The following is a 25,920-nucleotide window of genomic DNA, read 5'->3' on the forward strand; positions in this document are numbered from 1 at the left end:
CTATCCAAGTAAGTAGTATTGCTTTTACATTTTCCCAGTCGAGCTCTTATGTGTTATTTTAGTATCCTTGAACAATTTTAACAAACGAAAAAACATTGTGTTGTAGCTATTACTGTTCGCTTGGACTGTTTTACCTAAGCACGATATATGATTAACGGGCGCAATATATCGTGAGGCAAAGATTCAATATCGTTCAAAATTACTTTCAATTTCAATGTAATTACTATTGTTGTTGAATTAAAACCTTTTAAAGCTATTAACTTCAAAATACACCGTATATATCGATATTTGTTACGAAGAGATAGGAGGTACATACGTATATACACGTATCAAAAAAGAACTAATTTCAGAATAGGCATATTAAAATACGAACAGAGGTTGCTATTCGAAATCTAATTTTGTCAACTACACATCAGCAGCGACAGTATTCATACGTATGAAATACGTGATGAAATGTGAAAGGCAATGGTTGCACTCATGGAATGTGGAATATTTACAAATACCCGCATACTATTGATTCTTGAACTACGTTCGTTCAGCTACAAGAGACATTCGAGGCTTTAACGATCACGCACATTTTCGAATACAAGATGGATAATTTCGATTCATGTACATATATAAATGCATGTTCGTCGATAAATTGAATTTGATTTTATTAGTTCTCGGTTCGTACGGCACTGTAAATGTAATATTATAAGTTATTACGACAAAGATCGACAGAAACGATATAATGTTGGAAAAAAGAACGGAATTTATGTCTGTAGGTATAACATTTCAAATAAAAAAAGTATCATCAAGATACTTTGCAGTAGATAAATACAGCTACTTTTGTTACCTTTTAGTCTTATTTGATATTCAAGAAATTAGCAACACAGTAATTAATAATTATGAATATAGGCATATAATAATTAGTATAATTTTCCATTAACAACATGGCAAATTTTTAAGTTTATTGTTGCACAAATTAGGTTTAAGAGAGATATTTTTTATTCTAAGGAACTGTAGTTATTTTATGCATGAAACGATTTCAACTTTCTTTACGAAATGATAATAAAGAAGGTCAGTTATTCGATAATTATACATACCTACTACGTATATTTATAAAAGTACATGATTACCATTTATTCAGAAGTAAACTTAGCCATTCAGCAGTTTCATCCTTGTACAAAGTTCTTTTTCGACGTAGCCTGGCTAATTCGTGTTGAACGGTCGATTCAAGAAAACGGGACATCCTTGTTTTAAGTATTGTCGATGCTAGTGCTAGCACTAACATTAACCATGCTATTGATAAATCTGCTGCACCTATCACCCACGCAATCGCAAAAGCCACACCAAGGTATAAAGCACCACGAATGGCTTCTACATCTCTCTGTAAAAAAAATTATTGTTCTTAACGAAAATATCACGTTAAAACACAAAGATGGTATTAAATATATTGATTATTGTATTTCTTGATCGAAGCAACATTATATTTTATGAACAGTTTACTAACAAGTAAAAACAGCATTGTTTCATTATTCATGACGAAACCATGTTCCGTGAAGAACGTTTTATTTTATTTTATCGATACATATTTACAGAAAAAGTAAGTAGGTATATTGTACATATTTGCTGTAGCTTTCTTTTTCGAATATTATTCGAGGATGAATTATTTTTAATCTTGCATTTATAGATGTAACATTTATATTTGTAATTACTTGTTTCGATGGTATACAAAATTGTCCAATTATATTGATATAACTTGCTCTTTGATTGCTCTTTAGTGTAAAAAGATGCTATTAAATGTTAAACGTGGTAAAAATTTGATGATATTGCTGGGTAAAGATAAGGTTTAATACGTAACATTTATGATGATTTTTTAATATTTTTTACATGGATAAAAACGAAAGAAGTACCATTGTACAGGGTGTAAAGAAAGTAAGCGTAAAGAGGTTCGTAGCGTGATTCTACACTTGAAATTCGGAGTCAAATTATTATTTTCATTGCTACATATTCTATTCATCACGAAGAACAAAAGTCTCGAGAAAGCCATGGATTGCAAATGACCCCTTCTCCCGGAAAGAAAATGTTAAATTTTCAATAATTCTTAAACTGGAGACCTATAAACAATAGAAGACCCCTTATGCGCAAAAAAGATTCCGCGACAATGAGATTTCCAGCAACCAAGGTAACAATTTGATGACAAAGAATTAATATTGCAACATTTAAATCCATATCGAAGATCAAATCGGCTCCGCATCCCCAAAGAAGAACAGGTTCGTTGTCGTTTAAAATATTTAAAAAAAAATGAACAGGAATTATGTACCTAGATTACGTTTACGTTTACGATTCCTTGGCAAATTACGCGAACATGGGTAGAATGCAGAGCCGTTCCCCATGGATCATCTCCTCGTTTTCCAGAGTCGACACTACTGGACTTTTTTCTTTGCAGAGTAAAATATATCGTACAGAGTTCGATTTAATAATTTGCATCCTTAGAAATATAATGTCAAATTGAGTATATTTTGCGTCGCTTACAATCAATTTTATTGTGTTCTACTTAAGATCATGGACACCTATCAGAATACTATCTAGAATATCTATCAAATCAACCATGGAAAAGAAGCCGGAGTGGAATATATCGAATTGAACATGGCTTTTATTATCCGAGTAAAAAAGGGATTATAGTAATTTGGTGGAGAAGATTAACCAAAATGAGAAATGTGAAAAAAGGAAATAAAGAAAGGAAGATACACAATAATGATATATTTAGGCTATTAACCTGTATCAATAGATGTTACTTTTCTTGCACTGCTGACTACAGAATGTTAACATGTTGTGAATAAAGCTAGTTTCAGAATAATTAAAACTTTAACGTTTTCTCTCCGGGAGAAGGGGTTATTTGCGACCGATGGTTCCTTTGAGACTTTTGTTCCTCGTGATGAGTAGGATATGTTGCGATGAAAAAATATTTGACTATTAATTTCAAGGTCAAGGTCATCTTTGCATAAACTTTTCGGCTTCTACAAATCTCCATCGGTCAGAAGGTGTAAAATCACGCTACGATTCTCTTCACATTTATCTTTTTTGCACCCTGTACACGAATAACCTACTATCCGAATAATCTAATCCGTTATATTGGTTATGTTATTTTTCGTTCTTCTGTAATATCAATATAAGATTTATTTTGTGATGTCAGTATTTTATAAACGACGTAAAATGCATATGCATACGGGCAGTTTAATGTTATTAAACTCGTTCTTGAGAAAATATACGAAAAAATCAGCCTAGTGAAAAAGGGAGTAAAGTGAAAATCGTATACGATAAAAGTTGTTATGTATACTTTCATCTGACGAGGATACAGTGCACGATCCACAATGTTTGCAATGTATACATATGTACATGTATCTATGTACATACTCACGCAACATCGCGTGCACGTATTATTATGTATTTGTAGTTGTTACAATTAGGTAAGTATTAGGTATATATAGGTATGGAAGAAACTATTTTTTGTCACGTTATAGAAAACGTCATTAAGCTGACAATGTTTAGATTAATGTACGAATGAAAGTAATCGATTCGAATAGAAAGGTTGCGTACAAAATGTTTTACACCCTTATAAATCGCTAGGGAAACATTGATATTTACATTATGTATGTATATCGAAATTTGATATTGAATATTATTGAAGTAACGTCAATGTTATCGTCTTTTCTCACCTTTCTTTAATTAGCACATAATAAAGTAATCACGATATTTTTGCACGAAGATAATGTCTTAATGTATCATGTATAAATAATTGTAAAAGCGTATAGTCTCGCAAATAGGTCTTAATAGATAATCAAAAAAGTTGTAATCAAATCAATGCACTAACGTTTGAATATGAATGAAGATTTAAAGGTATATATTAATAAAACGTTAGGGATGAAGTGACTTGGTTTTGCTTGATACAAACGTATTCTTTCCACGTATCCTTCGATCCTATCTGGTAAACTTTAGATATCCACATCATGAAGAAAAACTTGCCTTATACTTTTTATATACGTTTGCATGATAGTAATACTATCTGTCTTGTCAAGAACGTAACATTTCATTAATTAGAAAGTCGCCCAATGCTGAGGTATTTATGATCAACATCGATCGTAAATAATTATATCGATCTGTGGTGTTTCAAGAAGAAATAGGTATCCTTGGATAATGTACATCTTTACCATTTGTCATTTACATACGACAGATGATAACAAAAGCATGAATATAATATAAACTTGCCCTGTTTTGATCAGTTTTATGATACCATCACGATAATCGCATTGGTGCACGCTGCGACAATGAGACCGCGTAGCGTAAACAAACGTATGAGGATATCCTGGAATTTTTGAAAGCGTATCAAACCTGACGAATATGTTACATCGCAATTTGTACTTCACGTATACTTAAGCGTATACGTATATGCATGTACCTTGCGTCGCGTCGCATTGGTATTATTTCTAAGTGCACCAGATGTATATAAATTATGCAAAGAATATGACTTCGGAACAATAATTTTCGAGACAATTTTCCTACAAACGATAGATGGCTGAGAGATTGTAGAACGTGATCGGGTGTAACGGGTCTATAATATGTTTTATTTATGAATGTTAACTGTACCTATTTTCGAAAGTTGAAGGAGTTTCTTAGTGTGTAGCAGTGGAAATAGTGTCGTCAAAGAAACAAGTGTATTTTATAAACAATAATACCGTAAAAAACATTCGTTCTTGCGTTAAATATAAATGTTAATAGAACATAAAAATTTCAATATAATATTTGAACGTATTCTAGTTTGATTCTTGTGTTGCAATTATTAATTTGTTTTGGTAAATTTGTTTTCTTTTTCGTAGAACTAACATTGTGCAAGGAATAAAGACCTTTTGTGATAGAAATAAATACTTTTTCTTCGAGGAATTCGCATCTTAATAGGGAGACCGATTCTTTTCTCTGTGGCGTCGACAAGGTAAGGAATGCAGCGATAAAAATCACTCAACAAGTCTCACGAGTTCCGCTCTGGAAAGCGTTACTTGGAGTATTTCCCACGTATATAATAATTTTTCTTTTGCATCTAGGATGAATATCTAATTACTTAAGATTGAAATATCCCACTATTACACGCTGGGAACGGTGAATCCATTATATAAGTGGATGTATGTTCTGTAACATTACAAACTTGTCGTTTAGTAAAGTAATGTAAAGGCAAAATTACAAATTTTCTACCAGCGACAAACATTTCATTCTTACTCGGATTGAAATCGTCGTATAATTACATTTCCCTTTATTATTACATAAATTATATTTAAATTCAGCGTTACCCATTACCCTTACCCTTATTTTACTCTTTCTCTGATATACATATACATATGTTACTCAGATATTACTGTTTCTTTTTTTAATAAATTATAATTCTTTCATAAAGGAATAATTTAATTTCGTGAAAGTATATATAGTATAAGAAATAATACACAACGTATTTTCAAGTTAACGATTCAATCGACTCGACGCGACGCGTCGTTCAGTCGCATCTACTCGAGAACCCTAAAGGAATATTTCCCGGAAAATCTCTTGTGTGCCTGTTCCTTGGGTGAGGTTGACAATTCGAATCACGTAAAGTCCGTCAAAAAATTCCTACTGCTGTTGCAAGAACACGGACCATTAGAATTATGTATATATGTAGCTGCGTGTAATGCATTTTGCATGAAATGAAACAATGTTAATAAGAGACATTTTCATGAACAATAGTAATTTCGTATCGTTTCGTATCGTAATTTTCATCATTATCATACGGAGATATTTATACGTACTTTTTACTTTAATAGATAGGTAGGTACTAATTTATCAAGTACCACAGATAGAAACTTTCAAGTATCGGTTATTAATTATGGTGTGGCATCCACGACTTTTTAGTCATACATATTAAGTGGTTCAAAAATTGTAATAGATATCATATTGTGACAGCTTCTTTGCGGTATTATCGAATGAATAATTTAATATGTTGGCAAAAGCTGGTGGTGATTAATATTAGAAGCACACTATTAATCTCAATATGTTCATTAACTATGTGATCGTAAGAAAACATATATATGTATAATGTACACATATTCATAATCCTGCCCAATGAATAAAATTTAGGCTATATTGATTCTAATGATCTTCTCATCAAATAATAACGATACGTGTATACACGGTAATCTAGTTTAAATACAGCTAATCGTTTCAAATGCATACGATGTATGTATATGAATGTTAAGAGAGTAATAACGTAGTAGTACACATATTTTTGAAATACTTTTCAAATAATCAAGACTTTTGGCTACAAAATAATGTAATAGATAAAATGGTATCTATATTATTAGCTTAAACATTTAATGTACAAGATAGATTGATTTACAGCTAATTATAAATACTAAGTTGTTGGTAACAATCTAAAGACCATAAACGGAGAACGATATTAAAAAGTATCAATATAAATTTGTAAATTATATAAATACACATGTGTAGTTCCATTTGAAATCATTCAACTTTTTTTTCTACCATATCGCTTCATCCTTTAAACATTATGGATATAATTCCGATTAACTATAATTGAATATCTTTTCAGGTAAATGATGATTAAAAAGGATCTTATTTTTGGATCAATTGTGAACGCTGCTCTGTACATATAATAAGTATTCATGTGATCTAGTATAAGAAATATAAATTAACATTTATATTAGAATACTAGAGAAGATGGAAGTTGAAAGGAGTTGGAAAGATATATTAGATGGATGTTAGGATGTTACCATGGACCAACAGACACCAGATTATATCTACAAAATGACCGATGAAATACGAAAGGAAGATAGAGGAGAAAACCTCTTCAAACACTGCCTAAAGGAAAGAAAAGCCGTAAAAGGAGATAGTAAAAGATTGAAAGAAATGCTGGAACACTACAAAGAATGTAGGTATAGCCAAGAAGGAATAAAGTAATTATGGGAGAGAAAGGTGGATGCAAGAGAGATTCTACCAAAGAGGAAAGAAGATGAAAGACAGAAACAATGGAGTGAAATACAAAGATCTAGATACAATATGAAGTACAGGAAAATAACCATAGGAAGTTTATCAAAATATTTAAAGAAAAGAAGGAAGGAGGGAAAGCAAAAGCTATTAACAAGAGCAACGTGTAATAACTTGGAGAACGTATATATATTTGGGTGAATGACGAAGAAAAGAAGTGTTTACTTTGTAAAACTAGCGAAAGGACATTTCAATACTTTCAATATTCACTATATATATTGCTACTGCTACTACTACTATTACTATTATTATTATATATTATTATTATTATTATTATCGTTATTATTATTATTATTATTATTATTATTATTATTATTATTATTATTATTATTATTATTATTATTATTATTATTATTATTATTATTATTATTATTATTATTATTATTATTATTATTATTATTATTATTATTATTATTATTATTATTATTATTATTGCTATTAGAATACTAAATTTATACAACTTGGAAAATATTCAATTTCCTACTAAATGACACTTGTTAATGTCATATACATGGAAAAATTTGTCTGTCATTTATTTTGTGTCGCAAACTTTGATGTGTGTAGTAGATAAGTACGACATGCATTATGAATATGTGCGGTTAAACAAATGAATTTGTCGCACCTGAGATTTTTGAGTAATAGCTAAAGCGAAATCTTCGTCGGGTGCAGTATCCTCAGGGATCATATTGGCATCCCCAGGTATAGTACCGTATCGAATGGTATCGTTAATCGCTTTGGGTGGACCTCCTATGAAACCTGAACAATTACCGCCTCTAGTAATTTCACGTTTCCCTGAAAAAAGAAAAAAAGGCAAACAAAGAAGTTAAGTGTTAATCTTATTCTAGAAAAATCTTATGATATTCTGTTATAATTATAACTGCTTGACGCTAATCGATTAACTTAAGTCATATATGTATGTTCAATATGTATGTACGATGTATTTATAAAATAAAGCGAAAAGAGATGATTAAAATTAAGAATTAATGTTCTTATCTAACAATGAGCTATTCGTTGTTGAAGAAAATAAATGAAATACATCAATTCATAAGTAATTATTTATAGTTACATACAAGTATAATTAATAATGTAATAAATACAATAACTATAAGAAAGAAGTAGTACTTTTTACAAGTTATTAAATACTAGATATTAAATTACATATCAAAAGGTATTTTTTTTAATTACTGAAGTTAATCAAAATTATTGAGTTACTCGGAAAGTTCGTGCCGATTTTTGGTAAGTGACATTAGGACAAGTCTGAACATATCAGAATGATTGAAAACAAATTACATGTATACATATTCTGGAAAGTGATATTTTAGGCAAATTTAGAAAAAAGTTTGATTATGATACATTAATTTTTGTTAATTTTATACGCTCTTAAATATGGGAGGAAACAAAGTGCGTCATAGGCATTTGATACTTTTTTTCTACCGGAAAAGCAAAAATGTCACACAAGCAGCAAATAAGATGCGTTATTTATGATGACGGTGCCAGAACTGAAAGAACTGTGCGAAAGTATTTTGGTAAGTTTAAAGCTGATGATTTCAATCTTGAAGATCAAGGACCCTCCCTCCCTCATTAATGAAGATCAGATCAAAACACTGATCGAGAATAACCCACATTATACAATACACGAATTAGCGGAAATGTTAAAAATATCAAAATTCACCACCCACGAGCATTTTGTGAAACTTGATGTGTGGGTTCCCAACGAGTACGGAAAAACATCTGATGGATCGCATTTCCATTTGCGACTCACTCTATAAACGCAACAAGGAAACCTCATTTTTTAACTAAATAGTGATGGGGGATGAAACATGGATTATTTGTAATAATATTAAGCGGAAAAGATTTTGGGGAGAGCTGAATGAATCACCTTTGGCCACCTCAAAAGCCAGTCTTCATTCGAAGAAAGTCATGCTCCATGTCTGATGAGACTGGAAAGGAATCCTGTATTATGTGCTTCTACCAAACAACCAGACGATAAACTCGGAAAAATATTGTTCGCAATTAGACGAATTAAAGATGAAAATTGAACAAAAATGTCTAGAACTAGCGAATCGGAAGGGCGTCGTGTTTCTTCAGGACAATGCGTAGCTTCATGTATCTTTGACTACTCTACAAAAACTGTTGAAGCTTGGTTGAGATGTGCTATCCCACCCATAGATTTTTACCTATTTAGGTCATTACAAAATTCCCTTAATGGCAGAAACTTTAACTCTTTGGTCAACATAAAAAATCATATTGAAAAGTTTTTCTCCGAAAAACCTGGAAGGCTCTGGAAGGAATGGAATATTCAAATTACGTGAAAGATGGAGGAAGGTTGCGGAACAAAATGGCACCTATATAATAAATGTATATCAATAAATGTATATCGAAATATAAATATGGTGCGTTTGAATTTTTTTTTTTAATGAGAACGATCTTTCCGAGCAATCCAATATATGTGGATAAGTTGATGCGATTGAGTCCAAAAAGATGCAACATATTATACTATAATATTATGGATATGCATGGAAGTTAATTTTTTGAAGTACGATACATACAACACATTTTCACATAAAATGCCTTAGTCGATTCGGTTCTTTTTGACCGCACGGTTAATGACTATGTTCTCATACGATGTTGGGATTCTTTCGTGCCTAATGTTTTCCCAACTATTATGCATATCAATTACAATCCAACTGAAAGTACAAGGATGGACGTCGTTTGAACGCAATTAATGATACCGCAATCTACATGTACGATGAATTCAGGACACTCTTCGAGAAATGTCGCGTTTACTTGATTCATTTGTTAAGTTGTCTACCTCGATTTATGTTCGTCCCCTGTAAACATCGCGTGAATCCTGAACGCGATTTCGAGATTGAAACCGATAAACAAGATATCTGCGATCTTACATCCCTTTTTTATTGTTTTTATTTCAATGAAAAAAATATAATATTTTTCTTCTTGAATAGAAAAGATTAATTATGTTAGTGCGTGGTACAATTTACTGATTGAATTCATTAACATTTATTCGTTTTCTACTTGCACATCGATAAACTAAATCTATAAATCTAAATATGGTGATATTTTATTATTTTTGACCAGTTACGAAATAAATTTGTCTAATTTGTTAATTATTAAATTTCCAAGGCATTATATTTCGTTTGAATTGTATAAAACGTTCATAAACGGCATTCGTTTATACACTTTGCTTATAAAAGCAAGAAAATTATAAGAATAAAAGGAAGAAAATTTTCGTTAATTTTAAATACAAATAAATCCTTCTTGTATACATACATGTATGAATTTATAATTATTACGAGCATTTAGAAAATTATATATTAGTAGTTATGATTAAAATGGTTATGATAAAGATAATTGTCGCATGTATGCGCTTTTTAACATTCAATATTAAAAAAAATAAAAGTGATTATATGTAATATTTATAGAATATTTTTCATATTTTTCAATGTTGTTAAAGTGTACGAGTTGGCACAAGTGTGATAATTTCTAATTGAAAGAACAATATACTTTTTTTACTACTAGATGTGTACATATATTGTTTTTGTTTTTTTGATGGACGGCAATACCCTACATATTACGTACATATTACGTATGTGTCTGGAGATCTTAGATTCGTTTACAGATTTCTGAACGATATGATTTTATGACTGAAAAGTGAAACGTCAGTACGTATATACTCTCTGATATACTTAAGGCTACAAGCAGGAACAATCGAGGACAAGACCTTGGCATTACAAACGCCCCTTGCATAGAAATTGATACTACAACCTTTCCAAGCGTTAACATACTTTCTAGTAGTCGTTACAGAACTGTGAATCCATATTTTTTAAAGTCAAAAAGCCAATTCTTTTCAAGTGCAAACAGATAAAAAAAAATAAAACGAATAGAAATTAATATAAAATTCACTCATTTATTACAATTATTTAAATATAAGGTATAGAAAAGAATGTATTGCTTTTATGAATAAAACGTATCTTCATATCTACAAACAATTTCAATCTTTCGGATATCCTTCATTGATATCAACCTGATGCTTCTTCTTTATTTTTCAACCATATTGATATTCAGTAATTATTGCTGGATTTCGAATTCTTAAAAACGTAGCAAATTTTAGGCACATGGCCATTTTTTGAAAGAAAAATCTTCTTTGCAGTGTCCCCTAATATTATTTTCTACATACGATACATTCACAATGTGAGTTCACAGAGTTCACCGGAAACAACTTTTGTCTGCTATGTTAAAACGCGGAAGAAGTGCTGTGTTGAAAATGCATTTTTTCAACCGCTATATTTAATCCTTTGCATGATCATTTTCTGAGTTGTAGATTATTTTGAAAATACAAAAATAAAAGGCACGATATTTTTTAAATGATAGGTATATAACGCTAAGGGACGTTAAAATATCTTACTCCGTTAACCGCTTCGCTACCATGAACAAGATACCTCACAACACAATATTGTTCGTACAATGACCACAGACGAATTATTCCGCGTGTTTGTTTATTAGAAGCTATAATTACAGAAAAGCAGACTCGCGGCATATTTCGTAATCTCGTAATGCCGTTATATGAACGGTATTGCGTTGCAGGATAACTCGTCCGTGACCATCGTACAATATTGTGTCGCAATATATCTTGTATACGCTTGCGAAGCGATTAAAGTACCATGTATTGATTATACGTAAAACCAAAAGTAGACAGTTTTCGGCGTATTCGAAATATATTTACGTATGTACGTCAAAATATTCAAACCTGTTCGAACTGCAATTAACACTCGTTGAGCCACACTTACAGAAAGTATATGTCTTGAATACAAAAAGTAATGCTTTAATTAAGAATCACCGCACTATCCGCACTGATCGTAGAATACTAATATCGCGTGATTATAAGACCTTCTTTCAAACTTTACTTGCACTTGGATATTTCGGTTCATATTGATCAAATAATATAGATCATGCGCTTTCTGCCTTTGATAGAATGGTATCATACTAAGCTTGTATTTATTTATTCCTTCTTATTTTTGTTCAAGATAAATTCTTTCAACGTGTAATGCAAGTCAACGATGCGTTACACGAGTGTTAAATAGCATATTTCCTCTTTGAGTATGTATGTATATACACCAAACTTTAACTTGTTTGATATTTTATACTGTGTGGGTGGTTATAATTTGTACCAATTATAAACGAAAAATTGGAAATTGAAATGAATGAATATGTTACAATTATGCTCATACGATAGAAAAATATACACTAAAAATTGTTACAATTTAGTTTCGATACATCCTTTGATCGTGAGAGAATCGTTATTGAGTATCTATGTATCAAGAGAAAGAAAGGAAAGGAAAGAAAACAATCGATGACTAAGAGAAGTCTAGTAAAGAAAAACGTAGTCCGAGAAGCTAGTATTTCTGTTGTAGTAATTACGGTGCTATTGTCCTAAATAAGTGTTCACCTGATGCTCGGACCGAAGTACCATACCTTTTTTCAAGGATGTTCCTCGCGTCAGGTGCCTCGTCATAAAGCTGGAAAGTAGCTGCATACTTGTTTTTCGAACGACTTCTTGATTTTCACCGTGATACTCTCACCGTGGCGTCCTATTCCGTCCGTCACTTTTATTCTAATAAAATCATCGATTAAAGCCCTCGAACAGAAACAGCTAGGAATGTTTTGACAAATCGTACACAAAACGACTATAAATTTAAATTGAAATAGAAATATTCTTTAAATAGAAATACAGGCATTGGAAACCTCGCCTTGCTCGGTTCTTTTTAATGAATCATCGTTCTAAGGATAAGTATTTGATAGCTGTGTTCTTACGGTGCTGTTAATTTGAATCTATGTACGTGTTCACTCGGGAATTTTCGTACGATACGAACGATTTCAACAAGCGATTCGACATTGAACGTAAAAACACGATGCCATAAGCAAGGAAAAAGTCGTGCCTCGAAGTAATTCGAAAGAAGAAAATAAAACACTTACGATTGATGAAGTTCGTGATATAATATAACTGCTCTTTGATAAGCTGTACAAAATTTTCTTTCGACACGAGGTAAGTACGTTACTGAAATTTTTCGATGTAGTTCTGTGACGCTTTCTTCCCTAATATTAAGTTGAAGATTATATTTCGAAAAATTTATTCAATTTTCACATATTGTTTCTCACTGTATTTTCGTCTCCAAGTCTTTATCGTCGTTGGAATTATCCCTGAACAATTTGTTATCTGAATAATTTAAAAATTCTGCAATTGCATTAGAGAGAATGAAAGAAATTTCTTCACGAAAAGTTTACAAATTTTTTCAAGTAACATTTCTTCCTCTAGAGTCTAGAGTCTAGACTAGAGAAACGAATAATTGCACAACAATTCTGATTTGGATTATCTTGAATAATTTCATAAGCTAAAATGTATTAATAAAATATATTTTATTAAATTCCTCAAGCTTTAACATTTTTAATTGAAATTCAAAGAAAAATTTACTTTTGTGTAAACGCACCGATTCATTAAATATAAAACTCGATTCTTCTCTTTGTTACTTCAAATAGAACTAGGTATTTGGAGGTAAACAATATTTCTCTTAAATCAGTAAATAAACTTAATGGAAAATCCGTTTTCCATTTCTCACGGCACCATAATAATTGAAATCGATGGATGACGGAGATTCATATTCGTATTTTCCATTGTTAGTGGAAGAACGCGGATCCTTTCCTACCGGCACACGGACTCGTACTGGATGCGAACAAATTGTTAGTACGCCAAGGACGCCACCGGCCATCTGTTTTCTCGAAAAGAACTGGTTATATTCGCGCTTGCGCCACCCTTATCACGAGTCACGAACACAAATATGTTTCTGCGATTGATTAGAACTGTATTGCTCTAAAAACTGGAGGATTGACTAATGAAGAATCGGTGTACATTATACACATATAGTATCTTTTTATGCTACATGTATTTATGTGTACGAAATCTTGTTATCTGTTAAAGAAAATTTATTATTTTTCATTAGAAAGATTTCCCTTCTTCTTTATTTCACATTTATATGATAATCCATAATTCATTTTCCTTTCCTTTTATTAAATTTTAAGGCAATAAAAATTTATCCGTTTACAATGATTAAATTCGTTTTAATAAATATATATCAATTTCCATGAAATGTAGGTAATAGAAGTAAACTATTTATTAAATCTATTACATCTCTGTATACTCCAAGTTTGTTTAACTTTTTCCGATACTAATTATATTTTAGTATTTTATGTAATATATTTTATCTTGCAAAATAATAACAAATTATCTAAATTTAAAACATATTCACAACTATCATATTTACTACGAAGAATGACTATGTTAGATCAATGATGAATATCATGTGCATATAAGCGCAATGTAAGAGAGCACTATCACTATGCTGGCCCCTGAAATCTATGATGCTAATAGCGTTCGTAAATAGGGACCGTTGTTTAACGGCATTGTGCGTGCAACATGTTGACAAGTAAAATTTCTACTCCAGAAGACATTTTTATATAGCATCTATATTATCTGGCACTATTAAAAACCTTTATAACAGGTAATAGCAGTGGTGACAGTTTCGTAATAATAACAACAACAACAACAACAACAATAATAATAATAGTAATAGGATATGATTATATGTATAGATAATAATAATTTATATTTTGTGTATAGTGTGTATAATGTCATTCGGTGTTTTCTGTCATTAGTAGATTTATCAGAAGTTTTTTCCATTTCTTAAGTTGAATTGGAGCGAACAGCGCTAAATATGTAACTACATGTTGTCGGATTGTTATATTGTGAAGCGACTAAAATAAGATAGTAATTATATCAACAACTATATGGTACGTATCCAGATGAATATTTGCAAGTAAAGTTCGATAAATCGAAGGAAGAATGATCCGATGGTACATTAATTTTTCCAAAACTAAAGGCTATTCGTTCGTGAGAATAATGTGTATTACGGCTTAACATTAAGCTTAACGTTATAAATCATTAAGATCTTTTGTAAAAGATATCCTGAAATGACTAATGATAGTAATGCAGTACTCGTCAGATTGTGGGATTGCTTTCAAACTACCAGCTCTCGTCGTCGACCTCTCTTTCCTTTTCTTTCTTTTATTTGTTTCCTGACCAACATCTGTCTTACGCGCCATACCTTACTATACCGCATTACATTGCCACAACCCGTACATAACGTACCGATCCAACGACTCCGCGTTTATGGTGCAATGTGCTCACCGTCTACCTCGAGAATTTCAGAGAATTTCTTGAAAAAAAAGCATCTCAGGGACGCATCTCGGGTCACGCGTCGCCCTGTGTCGATTATGTGCGCAAATTGATAGTTTTTCATTATGAAATTTATTTGAAATAACATATAAGCCGATAGCTTGAAAAATATCGAAATCTTCAAAACACACATTTTTCGTTAATATAAAAGTTATAATAACCGTGCATATGTAATGTTTTCATTTCCTATTTATTTGTAATTAAATTCGAAATATAATATGCAATGAATATTGTTTTACGTTTGGGAAATAGATAATTAATTTCTTTATAAATGAAGAAAATATGTAGTAAAAAGACATGTATATCGTTAGCTCGCTGCATCTTGTTAAATTCATGATAAATAAAGATGATATCTACATACGTACTATACAAAAAGTAAAAGTAAATAGACGTGAGAACCACTTCCTTCGAAAATGATGTAATCGATTAACAATTTCGTTACAACTGATATATATGTTATGTTATATCATTTGTTCTAATAATGCTATCGATGCATTTGTTGTGTTTCGTTATTTGTTTCAATAATGCGTTGCACCTATTGCGTTTATGTTTTCATCAAATATTTATTATTATTGCGTCGCCACGCTTACAAGCAGAATGTTATTTCTCGTCGATTTACTATTGATTCGCCAATAGAATAGCTGATAAAAAAAATTAGGTATCCAAAAGAGTTTAAGGAGCCTCTTATATATTTCTAAGAAGAGTTAAAAATGATGCTTCGGAGGATAATTCAGAAGATACGCCAAGTGTAAGTACACGTAGCGATTTTGACAGTTCATTGCCAGATAGCACCGATGTATGTACAGTTGAAAATATGATAATTGATGATATATATATCATTATTATCAATACCAATTGTTCCAATACCAACTTTATCTGATATTCTAGTATATTGGGATGGTAATAGGGATTCAATTTTCAATGAAGAATTCAATTTACAAAATAAAGCAAACTCTTAATAGATAGTAATTTTCTTGATATATGCGTCATATGAGTTGATGGTTGACAGCCGAAAATTCCAATGTGCAGCCTAATGAATTATTTCTAACAAAAGAGCAACAATTCATAACATTTTCCAACTCGAAATCCATCCCTGAAGAGAGACTTTACCGAAACAATGTAGATATTATTCGTTAGATAAAAAACGAAGAGGCAACATCATACCAATAAAAAAATTGTCAAGCAAAATTTTGTTTTGGAAATTGTTTCTAAAAATTTCATTTCAATAAGCGATGATCTCAAAATTTATGTATTTACTATTGACATATTATGAAAAATAATTTGCATTGCTTAATATTTCGTAGCTTTCTTTTCATTTATATATACATATAATAATTATATATATTAAATATATAACATATATAAAATTATAAAAATTATAAAAATATAAAATTATATATATATATACACACACATATGTGCATACATAAAAAATCACAATAAAATCAACTAAATACTTAATTGTCTTTATGAACTAGTTGTACATATATTAGGTACTATTAAGTAGTCGAAACGCTGCGTCACCAACACTGCATGAAAAAAGTAGATATATACATCGTATGTATCGTGCATTTGACAGTGTTGCTGTCGCACCATATATTGTACATTTAGACAGAAAACATCAGGCAGAAAGATGAAGCGACCAGTAATGTTAAGTTAAACATTATCATATTAAAGAGTAACATTACTGTGATTTCTGACAAAAGATATTTTATTAACAGCAAAAGTGTTGAACAACGTTGATTTATATCAGCTTTAAAAAAATAATAAAATATGTGTATATATCTGTATATATCTGCTGTAATTGGACGTTTACACGAAATAACATATTAAATAAATATATAAATATTAAATACGAATGATCGACATTTAATAATGTGAAATCATTAAATTCTCTCGTGATGGATTTTATTAAATTTACTTCTAAAGTAAATGTATTTTCCTCCTCTAGCATATTTCTACGTATACAGGCATCTTAGGAGACAACACCTTTCACAGAGTTGGTGAAGTTCTTTCTGAAACCTGTTCTTGTTTTGTCGAAGGAATTGACACTCTAGCTTCCTATTCTGAACTTATTTACATATTTATACTGACATATCAGCGTATACACGCGAGTTGCGAGAAATGTGCACTAGTTTACTTTCCACAATTAATGTTAACAAACTTCGTTTCTACAATTATCTGCCAACTATCTGTTTGCTCTCTTATTTCTAAACTACTGGACCGAACAAAATAGCATACTGTTAAATTAATTAAGGAAACTTGCGTTAATTAATTGGTTAAGAAAGATATTTGTTCTTTTTAAAAGGTGAATAACATTTAAGCTGTTTAATTAAAGCAATAAAGAAACGAAAAATATAACCTATAAATAGAATACCAATAGAATTAATCGTAAGTTAATCGACATAAGAATTTTCCATTGGCAACATGTGTATACCAAGTTCAGTGTCTTTCATTTCTTTCTCTTTTCATAAAACTAATAACTGCACCAGCTTTCTTTACGCGGGACAGCGTGAAAAATATCATCGAAGCAGCTATCATCGAAGTGAATTATTTCCGTTAAACTAGTTTTACGGATTATGTTTATACGAGTCAAGCGACCACATCAAGCTTTTCCAGCGTAGGGAAATGCGACAATTCATTATAAGTCAATTCACGTGGTTAACAATAACACGTGCGCTGGAAAGTAATATGTACAATTCTAGCCACGTATCGTTTGGTGGTATGTCAATTGTATGTACTTACGTACATTATTTACATACAAATGTACATACGTATGAGACCAGCAATTTCGACGATTTAACGCGTGTGATAGCATTTTACCCATTAACGAACGTCTTACTCTTTCGTGGATAATATACTGACCTTGATAGCTGGTATATGTACATATGCATAATATAAGAATCCTTTCACACTTTCACGAATGACATACATATCTACATATGCATATATATCGTTTTCCTGGTCCTGCGAGCGAAAGCGTGTTTTCCATAACTTCCGTGCGGTATAATTAGAGTTTCGTGAGTTAATTTCGTAATTAGAATGAAACGATAACATACATACCCTATGTCAAAATTATCTATCTTATCGCGTAGAGAAATTGTTGTTCCGTTTGCGTACGTTTCCACATTTCTATCCTCAAACCGATCTCACTGATCATACACAATTCGACGACAACAAGCAAGGAGCTGGAAGACAGACTTTCTTGCGTGAAAATGACCACGCATAACCGGTCGACGCATCCGTCCTCGTTCACGAGTATAGAAACACTGACCTGCCGTCACGAGAGGAGAGCAAACCAGGTAAGAGGTAACAGAACCTCTCCCTACTATTCCCGTCCTGTCCTCTCTTTCTGCTTCACTCGCTCTCCGTCCTTCTTTTCCACCTTTTTCCTTTCCTCCCTCCTTAATCTTCTCCATTCTTTCTCTTCGCCTTTCCTATCTTATTTTTCTTTCTTACACCTGTATTTCATACTTCCTCTGACTTTCCTTCTTTCTACTTCCCTCCCCTGTCTCTCTTCTGCATCCCCTGTCTTTCTTTCTTCACAAAATTGTTAGGTCTATCTTTTTCGTATTTCCACTGCTTTGATAGATCTTTTCTATCGCTTCGTTCCCTCCTTTCCTTTCTTCTTTTTGCCTTCCTTATCTCTTTTTTGCAAGAAATCAGATGTGTTGCGGAAATAGAATATATTAAATCTTATTCTATCTATGCATTAATCACCATTCCATTTTATTTTATTTTTTTTTTTTTTTTTTTGGTGTATCATTCTCTGACACTGACTAATCGATTTATAGCAATTAATAGTTTCTAGGTTTCTAAATTAAAATAAAATATTATTCTAATTTATAAATGTTGTAGTATTCAGACATGCTCCATTCTGCTGTATATTGTAATTATATTTTATTTATATAATTATATTTTTGCTATATTTAAACGATATTTTAATTATGTATAGGTAAGACTAAAGTATACATAGTTTACGTTTTGCGAACATTCTTTATACGCACACTTTAGAAAGATGAATGAAATAATATATACATATGTCTGAATGAGAAATGAATAACATCTACTTCGATTAAGATCTCCGCGAGTAGATATATTCGATCGATATAATAAAATATTCTACTTTGCGAAATAACAATGTAATAAATCTTTTGGTCAATTTTTGCATTCATTGTATGGAAGAAATTGGAGAGCTCGTGTTTTAGAATAAAACTGAAAACGTTGTCGTACACAAATATATACAAACATACACACCATTCTAAAGCTAAGGCTAATTCGAAATAACTAGTTTTTTGATAAAACGCCCTCTTTATATATGAATAGAAAAAAAAAGATCAACACACCAGATACAATCGTTTAAACTACTATTTAAATACATACTGAATAACCATATAAAAAATATTTTTGAGGAAAATCATTAAAATACGATCTCATTTTATAATTTTTAAATTATGTTTTTTTATCTCCATAATTACCACTAACGTAAAGCCACCCTGCAGCGTCGGAATTACATTTACCAATATAAAGATCAATTTTAAACAAATTACATATAATTTGTTCTTTCAAACAAATGAGATTAATCATCTTCAAAAATACATAACATATATATTATAAGTCCTTATTTTCCCACTATGTATTTATATCGTATTTTTTTGCAGATCGACTTTAAATATACATCGACATTTTACAAAAAATAATAATGTTGGAGCAGAAGAAATTTCTATATATGTAGGCATATATTAATGTGTCTGATTGTTCATATATGTATTGGAGTAGGAAGATCGATATCTCGTCGAAGCGAATAGATCCTTACCTGCTGCCTACGCGTCCTGGTAACTTTACATCACTGTAACACCGGTATATCTAGCAGCTAGCAGGCAGTGGCGTGCGTATCACCGAGTTCACCGTCTTTTCTTGTAACGTAACCCTGCGTAGGGTGTACTGCTCTCGCGTGCAGAAAATGTATTGTTACGGCCGTCAGCTGCTCTTTCGCTTCAAACGAGTACACTCTTGCTCTAGGTGGGGATATGCATCAGGCTCCCAGGGTACGACATACAGAGGGGAATGACTAGAACATAGGGAGAGGGATTTGTTTCCTATTGTTCGCACTGCATATGCATGCAGTCTTTGCTCAACTATTATCACTGTAAATTGGACATTTGTCGCCTATGGAACTTCTCTAAGGTTAACGTTTCCTTCTTTTCCCTGTTTTTTTTTTTTTTTTATAAATCTCACAACTCTTGTCCTGTATATAAGTACTTTCTTGTTCTGAGCGTACTTCATACGTTTCTTCGTTCATTCCTTTTCTTCTACTAGTTAATTATTATTATATTATTTCAATATCATTCATTTTGTTATAATAATGTTATAATGATATTATATAAAATTTTTAAACTGATAAATTTTATTCTTATTACTTGTAAATGTAATCATGATTCGCTTCTGTCTCCTATTACAGGAGAGGTACAGATACACGAATATGATTATTGATAGTTGTATAAAAGAATTATAGGAGTCATTAATGTGAAATGTAGCTCCGCGGAAGTAAAATTTAGCTTTGTGGAAGCCAAATTGTTTATTATTAATAACACAAATTAAAATTTATTTTTTGACATTCGGTATTATGTATATACAATATATAATATAATATAACATCATATATATATTATATTTTATTATATTATATACATGATGATATACATATAATGGCATGTATCTTTATATATATATATATATATATATAACACATATGTATAAATGACAAGTTAAAGTGTTAGAGTGGAATCACTGACGGTGGTATAATTGCACGAAAAAAAAATATTAACTCAATAATTATATAGTTATTAACTTATTTTATACAACAAGAAATATATGTATATATGTTTATCTAAGATATACTCTGATTTGAACATTTAATCTGACCTTAGTTCATACTTTCAGAATTCAATCTTAATTCAATAAATCTTTATATTTAGACACATTTTGTAACCTTATATTTTTTAATTTCATTTATTCTCTTATTTTTTATCAAACTGTTTCGTTTCATAATATATATTATATTTGTACATACATATATAAGAATATTTCATAACAAGTAAGATGAATGAAAAATCAGTCATCTTACTTATTCACACTATAATATGATATAGTATAACTAAATAATAAACAATGTAAATATAAAAGTTGTTTATCGTCAAAAAATCAAGATCTATTTGTACATCATCTTTTGTTTATGAATTTGCATTTCATTTATATTATTGTCTAATAGTCTAATATCTGAAAGATAAAACGTAAGTACAAATGGAGATAAAAAAAAAAATATTTTATTTATACAACTACAGGACTTTGTAACATTGTAACAAAATATCGGTAAATTACTCATTGAGTTCTTAATTTAATGGACTATAGATGACGTGACCAGCTTGCATCTATCTTCATGCGATATAATTATACAAATCGATCCATTTGTTTACGGAGGTCGTTTGCTAGTCCATTGCGTTTTACCAGTATTTTTAGATTAAATAGTATTATGCTTTAAATCCTGTGTTTATGTGACTTTAGAAGGAAATAAAGCTGCAATGCCGGGGACTGAAGTTAGTATTTTTATGTATCACAGTAACATGCATTTTAAATGAAAGATACTGAATTATTTTTTTGACAGTTCTGACTGTCAAATCGTATTATTATCGTAATCGTATTATTCATTAGAAACTTGGGAAAAGAAATATAATAATGAATATAAATTAAATTTTGTGGATATTTTACTCTTTTATTTCTCGTATCATATAACTTTTTCATGATTTAATATTCTTACTTTTAATAATATAATAATTCTTTATCTAGGACAATACAACAGAACTCGGAGAAATAGAAAATGTTAGGGTTGTGGTCCGTGTTCGACCTTTAAATGGAAAGGAGTTGGACGGGCACTGTAAGAATATAGTACGTGTGGATACGATAAATAGTGAAATAACAGTTGAAAATCCTAATGCTGCACAAGGAGAACCACCAAAAGTATTTTCCTTTGACGCTGTCTTTGATACTGATTCAACTCAAGTTGATATTTACAATGAAACTGCGAGACCTATTGTGGATAAAGTTCTTCAAGGATACAATGGAACTATATTTGCATATGGACAAACAGGCACTGGTAAAACATATACTATGTCAGGTGCAAAGACATCTCCACAACTTAGGGGAATCATTCCTAATACCTTTGCACATATTTTTGGATACATAGCTAAGGCTCACGACAACCAAAAGTAAGTACTTTTTATGAAAAAGGAAATAAATCAAAATTTCATTCGTATTCAATTTTATATTTAAGTATTTTGTGTGAATTAAACATATAAAGAAATAATGTTTGATTGATAGATTCCTTGTACGTGCAACATATTTAGAGATTTATAATGAAGAAGTTAGAGACTTACTTGGTAAAGATCAAAATACTAGACTAGAAGTAAAGGAAAGACCCGATATTGGAGTATTTGTAAAAGATCTCAGTGGCTATGTTGTCAATAATGCTGATGATTTAGATCGAATAATGTCTCTTGGTAATAAGAATCGTAAGTATCTTGTCAGGTACCTTTGTAAAATATATAATTTTACATATATAATTTTAAATGTTAATACCTATAATAATGGAAACAGCTATGCTTCTGATGTTATAATAAATTGTTATAAACAACCATATGATATATAATTCTTATATAATACATAGGTGTTGTTGGAGCTACAGCAATGAATGTATTGAGTTCGAGGTCTCATGTAATATTTACAATCACAGTTGAATCTAGTCAACTTGGAGAGGATGGCGAACAACATGTAAAAATGGGGAAACTTCATTTAGTTGATTTAGCTGTATGAAATTCTTATTCTCATTATTCTATTGTACTTTAGTTTAACATATTTTCTAATTCATGCTACTGATATTCTCTAGGGTTCAGAAAGACAAAGCAAGACAAAAGCTTCTGGAGTTCGTTTAAGAGAAGCAACAAAAATTAATTTATCACTTTCGACACTAGGTAACGTAATATCCGCATTAGTTGATGGTCAGAGTTCACATGTGCCTTACAGAAATTCCAAACTCACGAGATTGTTGCAAGATTCTTTGGGTGGTAACTCAAAAACCTTAATGGTAACATTATTCATTTTCTTTCCTTTCTACGTTTTCTTTCTCCATTATTCATGAAATAATCATTTCAATTATTTCAATTTAGTGTGCAAATATAAGTCCAGCAGATATAAACTATGATGAAACTATCAGTACACTTCGTTATGCGAACCGCGCTAAGAATATTAAAAATAGAGCGAGAATTAACGAAGATCCAAAAGATGCTTTACTTCGGCAGTTTCAAGTTGAAATCGAACAATTACGTAAACAATTGGAAGAAAATGGTGCTGAAATGTCTGAATCTGAAGACGAATCTGAAGATTCTGAAGAAACAGGGGAGACTAGACATGAGAAGAAAGCACGACGTAGAAGAAGTCAAATATTAACAATGGAAGAATTAGAAGATAGGGATATAGATTCCAATGAAAAAATTGACAAAGCTGAAAGAGAAGATAAAAGTCCCGATGACAAAGATGTTATCGAACTAAAAAGAACTCAGTAAGTTTTTAGAGAATTGGTTAAAGAATATCGCTGAAGAGTATAAAAGATATTAATTATTCTAGGAGCGAGAAAGAAGCATTACGAGAGAAAATGCAGAATCTACAAAATAAAATTTTAGTCGGAGGTGAAAATTTGTTGGAAAAAGCAGAAGCTCAAGAACAGTTATTGGCTGCAGCTGCAATTGAACTTGAACAACGTAAAAGCAGAGAAGAACAGTTGAAAAAAGCTATTGAAGCAAAGGAAGCTGAACGTATTGATATAGAAGAGAAATATTCTTCCTTGCAAGAAGAAGCTGCAGGGAAAACTAAGAAATTAAGTCGCGTACATACAATGTTAATGTCTGTTAAAGCAGAGTTATCTGATTTACAGCAAGAACATCAAAGAGAGATGGAAGGGCTTTTGGAAGGAGTTAGAGGTATTGGGCGAGAATTACAACTTCAAGAGCTAATAGTAAATAGTTACATTCCTGTTGAATATCAGGTATCTATGACAGTGTAATATTTTATTTAAAAAAGTAAATATTTTCGCCAAAAGATCTATGTACCAATCCTATTTTAGACAACGATTGAAAGATATGTTCATTGGAATGAAGATATTGGGGAATGGCAATTAAAGTGTGTAGCATATACAGGTAACAATATGCGCAAAGCACAAATCACGCCACCATTAGGAACTAACAAGGATGTACGTATTAATTTTTCAAAATTAACAATAAATCATATTTATGTAATAAATCATCATACTTATAATAATGTCTATTGCCAGCAAATTCAGCCTGATATGTCAAACATATATCTCTCTTACAATAACGGAATTGACAATACTTTCGTGCAACCAAAAAAAATACGAAGCCGATCTGGAGTTCCAAGGCCAACTACAGCATATAGACGTACACCACACTAAAACTATGTTTAATCTATAAAATGATAAAAATATTTATATTTCACGGAGTATTCAATTCTATGATTTTTTAGCATTTTTTAAAAGCATTATTCTAATTTATTTTTGTTTATGTAACATATACGAGAAAATGCGTATTTTCTGCAATTATACATTTATTTCTATTCTGAATTAGGTATGTTCACACTGATCTTAAGTACTGCATAGGAGCAAAGAGTATATACAGTATAATAGAACAATATCTAATTAATAGGACCGATTTATTAAGAACTACAATTTCTGTGTTATATGATCATATAATTTAAAATTACATGCTATATAAAGTACTTAATTTCTGCTAATTTACATAAATTGCATTAAGTTCGATTGAATTAAATTCGATGAAGTTATTATTATTTCAACTCGGATGATTTTCTTATATTGTACACACCATTAATACTTAAAGAAGAATTATAACAGTAAGATTTTATGTTTTATGTATTTAGATACATTTTTCTGCGATGTCTATGAAATATTAGATGGTGAAATCTAAATCAATGAATATCAACTTCCACAGAAATTACATTTTCATATTTAATAGCATGCTATACAAGTTACTATTAAATGGAGAATTGATATAAAGATTTTAGGGAGGAAAAAGTATGTGCTGTACCTGTGTAATAAGAAATAAGATCGTTTAGTTCGATCTAGGAAATTAGAGTTAAATGTAACTGAAAACAATAGAAACGCAGTCTTTATCAAAAACTTAGCAATCTTATGTCTGTTTACATCGTCGTTTATGTATTATAATTTGATAAAGACCAAATTTTCTTTAGTTTAATAATAGTATTACAATAAGTATTTCTATATAACGTTAAATTTTGTCATTAAAACATTTATAATAATTTAAAGAACGCAAAAGTAATTTGAGTTTTGTTTAAAATTTAATGTGTACTAATGCTTGCTTAATCATTTATGTCAATAAACTTATAGAGAAAGCAAAGCACATCTCTATGGCAGAATAGGATTTTAACTGCATTTAAATTATTTTTTA

The 25,920-nt window shown here is 30.7% G+C and overlaps 2 protein-coding genes across 11 annotated transcripts in view; one reads left to right on the plus strand and one right to left on the minus strand.

Moving 5' to 3' along the window:
• LOC100646857 (tricalbin-1) overlaps window positions 1-20,331 on the minus strand; it is a 32,531-nt gene extending 12,200 nt beyond the window's left edge. Inside the window, exons 1-5 of one of the 10 annotated variants that reach the window (XM_048414300.1) lie at window positions 13,569-13,813; window positions 13,057-13,472; window positions 12,556-12,694; window positions 7,688-7,857; window positions 1,119-1,369 (exon numbers count right to left, since the gene is read on the minus strand). In XM_048414300.1, coding sequence (XP_048270257.1) covers window positions 1,119-1,369; window positions 7,688-7,857; window positions 12,556-12,616 — 482 coding nt within the window. In that variant the 5' untranslated portion in view covers window positions 12,617-12,694; window positions 13,057-13,472; window positions 13,569-13,813. Of the gene's footprint in view, window positions 1-1,118; window positions 1,370-7,687; window positions 7,858-12,555; window positions 12,719-13,056; window positions 13,473-13,552; window positions 13,814-18,235; window positions 18,338-18,433; window positions 18,647-20,186 lie in introns of those variants that run through there. The other 9 variants (XM_048414299.1, XM_048414298.1, XM_048414297.1 and 6 more) reach the window with 9 other exon arrangements.
• Window positions 20,332-21,806: 1,475 nt separating this feature from the next.
• Window positions 21,807-25,899, plus strand: LOC100645515 (kinesin-like protein KIF3A). The gene is made up of 9 exons (XM_003393545.4): window positions 21,807-21,966; window positions 22,217-22,635; window positions 22,748-22,938; window positions 23,094-23,233; window positions 23,313-23,510; window positions 23,593-23,984; window positions 24,050-24,467; window positions 24,546-24,671; window positions 24,753-25,899. Exons 1-9 carry the CDS (start codon window positions 21,952-21,954, stop codon window positions 24,888-24,890), a joined length of 2,037 nt encoding a protein of 678 aa, XP_003393593.3. The 5' UTR covers window positions 21,807-21,951; the 3' UTR covers window positions 24,891-25,899.
• Window positions 25,900-25,920: the final 21 nt, after the last annotated feature.

This window comes from Bombus terrestris, chromosome 2 (genome assembly GCF_910591885.1).
Source record: "Bombus terrestris chromosome 2, iyBomTerr1.2, whole genome shotgun sequence".
NCBI lineage: Eukaryota > Metazoa > Arthropoda > Insecta > Hymenoptera > Apidae > Bombus > Bombus terrestris.

Bases quoted from the DNA above. Each gene is read 5' to 3' on its own strand.
- LOC100645515 (XM_003393545.4), top strand. The intron at 23,511-23,592 runs GTAACATTATTC...ATTTCAATTTAG, and splicing joins GTAACTCAAAAACCTTAATG to TGTGCAAATATAAGTCCAGC. The intron at 23,985-24,049 runs GTAAGTTTTTAG...TAATTATTCTAG, and splicing joins ATCGAACTAAAAAGAACTCA to GAGCGAGAAAGAAGCATTAC.